Consider the following 2888-nt stretch of genomic DNA (forward strand, 5'->3'; position numbering starts at 1 on the left):
ATGTTATTTGCAGTTAACAATTTTCTTTTTTCTTTATTACAATATTTATGGCAAGACTAGGTATATTATAAATATATAAATATATTATAATACATTAAGTTTCGTTTATTTCGGTTAGTAAAAACGTGATCTCATTAAAATATTTTATATACATACTCTTCATAATCCTTAATCTCTTACATACGAAAATATATTACTTAAATTATGTTACACCTCATACAACTTTTCTTACTTCTATTTCGTTCATTAATTTGTTGGTATTGAACAAATAAACACAACACGGTAATGTTTAATGAAATCTAGTTTTGTTTTAAATATAGGCTTGAGTAGTACTAAGATCAGCTATTACGTCATGGTTTCTATATGCAGACATCATCTGAAATTTGTGCTCGTAATATTAGCTAACAAACCATAAAAATTAAAAATAATTCTAACTACTAGCTACAAACTAATCTTTAAATATAAGTCAAATAAATAAAAAGATAAATTATTTCCATTTAACTAATTTTTTTTCTATTTTCTCCTTTCTCTGATATAACTTTGTAGTTCGAAATTTTTATTTAATTGCTATGTGTCATAAGTACAGGGCGAGGTAACATCTCCGGTTGCGTGGATGGTTCCGTAATCCAGGATTCTCTGCGAATGCGTTTATTTGGTGCATACACGTAGATGAACTGAAAACAAATAATTTTGTATATAAGTACCCATACAAATGCGATTATTTTTAAGGATAGAAAACCAGAGATAAGGTTCTTTAATGAGGTATTTGCTAATTGATGTACCGCAAAGAGCAACAAAATGAATCACTTTGATTAAATATTTACATGATTTCTGCTCGCGGCTTCGTTTACGTGCTATCTAAGTTATAGCGCCATTGCTGTGTAAATTTCTATCAAATGTTTTATATTTGTGTGTTTTGTCCTCCTTCAAAAGTCATTTGTTTATCACATATACAACAAGAGACAAAATAAGTTTGTTTCAAATATAGCCTTGTGCGTAAAACCACGGAATTCTTAAGTATACATACAGTAAGAGCTGCAAAAGCAGCGCCAACCGCGAAGCCCACAGCTACGTCGCTCCAGTGGTGCATGTGGTCCACCACCCGCGAGAGCCCCACGTACCACGCAGCCATCAGCACGGCATACTGCGCTACGTGCCGCAGTAGCTTCGAGCCGCGCCATTTTGCCTTCACTTGTATGTAGAACTGGAAGTTGTGATAAATAGTGTTGTGAACAAAAAACTACATTAATTGATATTAAATCATCGAGTACAATTTTTAAATGATCCATTGACTACCGAACTAGTTGAGAACTGTGTTTCGGCTATCGGTGGCTTCTCCCTTTAAACACTGTTATTCGTGATGAAACATTGAAAATGTTTAAATGTTAATAGTACATATTACTCTTTAACTATGAAGTTTCATCTCTCATGAGAGAGGATATCGTTTACAGCTATAGTCCATAAGATACGATACCATCAATATATACAACTAGAAAATGTAATCAAAGAATAAAAGGTGCTTTTGTGCTCCCACAGAATTAATACATAGTGTCTTATATCTGTCTTATACATGTTTAATACAAAAATAGCATGTTTAAACTTACAATGAAGAAAACAGCGCAGTACATAGCAAAGCCAGAGTGAGCACTGGGGAAGGATAGTCGCATATCCTTCATATTGCTGGCGGTGGCGTCCGCGCCTGTACATCTGAACTCGGTTATGAAGGAGTGGTCGGCCACGGTATTTATGGGCACTGGCTTGCAGAGCTAAAATGTAATAAAACATTTCAAGACTTAACAAATATCTCTGGGTAATACAGGATAAATAAAGTGAGCTTCAAATTCTTCGTGGTGAGAGTCCCTGCCGCCAAGCTGAGCGTCTACATGGACGAGGAGTTTTGGCCGCTGGGAGTGGTGTTGCGTCGCTTCCGCGGACGTATACGCAGCCCGCTGAGTCTGGTCACACGTCGAAGACATAACGTGTGAAAATGTTTAATTAAATTTATATGGGCCGTAGCTTTAAGATTTTTTAACTGTACTGCAAGTTGCCTGAAATAAAATAAAATAAAAATACCAGGGGACACCAAATTCAAGAAAGGCGTGATTACTTGTACCTGTGTACATGGCCTTTACAATTGAATTCATGCTTTGGAACCGACCTGGACTTTGATTATTAAAATTAACAAGTATTTTGGGTGTACGATTTTTCTTTTCGTTACGTGTAGTTTTAGATACGACTAGATGTACCCGCTACTTCGTTCACGTTTGGCAATAAATGCTTAGATTGACTTTCACCCCCTCCCCCCTCAGATACCGTATCGATTTCCGGGATGTAAAGTAGATAAGATCCTTCTTCGGGGATGCTTTAACCATACCATGTTTATCAAAATCCGTTCAGTTTTTTGGTTCTCATTCAAGATACAGACAGACAGACTGACAAAAATTTTTTTAAATTGCATTTTATACTTCAGTATCGAAAACAAAACGCCCCACAAATAAAAATCTTATAATAAAACAACGCTATTTAGTGCAGAACAGAACTGACGTTTTATTATAAAGAAGTTTTGAAGCTAACTAAACCATCACAGATGGCAGCACAAGTTCACAGATAACATATTAGATATTACTTTTCTACACCCCCACTATATCTAACAATGTTATATTGATAAAAATCAGTATAATGAACAATTATTAATTTAAACATATGTGCTGAACCCCCAACTTATCCAATAAATAATAATGCTTATTAGAGCACAAGCTCTTTGTAAGTAAGTCAGCTGGTATCTCAGCTGATGGCAAATATTTAACATTCACAATATTATTATTTACACATTCTCTAGAAAAATGATAACGTATGTCAATGTGTTTGCTTCTCTTATGAAAGATTGG

General features: G+C 34.8%; 2 protein-coding genes across 2 annotated transcripts in view; one reads left to right on the plus strand and one right to left on the minus strand.

Moving 5' to 3' along the window:
• Nucleotides 1-405, plus strand: part of LOC119831896 (putative phosphatidate phosphatase) — a 4996-nt gene extending 4591 nt beyond the window's left edge. Inside the window, exon 4 of the mRNA XM_038355466.1 lies at nt 370-405. Coding sequence (XP_038211394.1) covers nt 370-405 — 36 coding nt within the window. The remainder of the gene's footprint in view (nt 1-369) is intronic.
• On the minus strand, nt 100-1976 carry LOC119831897 (putative phosphatidate phosphatase). The gene is made up of 4 exons (XM_038355467.1): nt 1818-1976; nt 1605-1766; nt 1028-1204; nt 100-674 (listed from the first exon to the last, which is right to left on the minus strand). Exons 1-4 carry the CDS (start codon nt 1974-1976, stop codon nt 561-563), a joined length of 612 nt encoding a protein of 203 aa, XP_038211395.1. The 3' UTR covers nt 100-560.
• Between the last annotated feature and the right edge of the window lie 912 nt (nt 1977-2888).

The sequence above is a fragment of the Zerene cesonia genome, chromosome 14, assembly GCF_012273895.1.
Source record: "Zerene cesonia ecotype Mississippi chromosome 14, Zerene_cesonia_1.1, whole genome shotgun sequence".
Lineage (NCBI taxonomy): Eukaryota > Metazoa > Arthropoda > Insecta > Lepidoptera > Pieridae > Zerene > Zerene cesonia.

Coding starts and splice junctions, on each gene's coding strand:
- LOC119831897 (XM_038355467.1), bottom strand. CDS start 1,976: ATGTCTTCGACGTGTGACCAGACTCAGCGGGCTGCGTATACGTCCGCG. Junction 1,767..1,817: donor AAGCTCACTTTATTTATCCT/GTATTACCCAGA, acceptor ATTACATTTTAG/CTCTGCAAGCCAGTGCCCAT. Junction 675..1,027: donor CTGCTTTTGCAGCTCTTACT/GTATGTATACTT, acceptor ATTTGTTTTCAG/TTCATCTACGTGTATGCACC.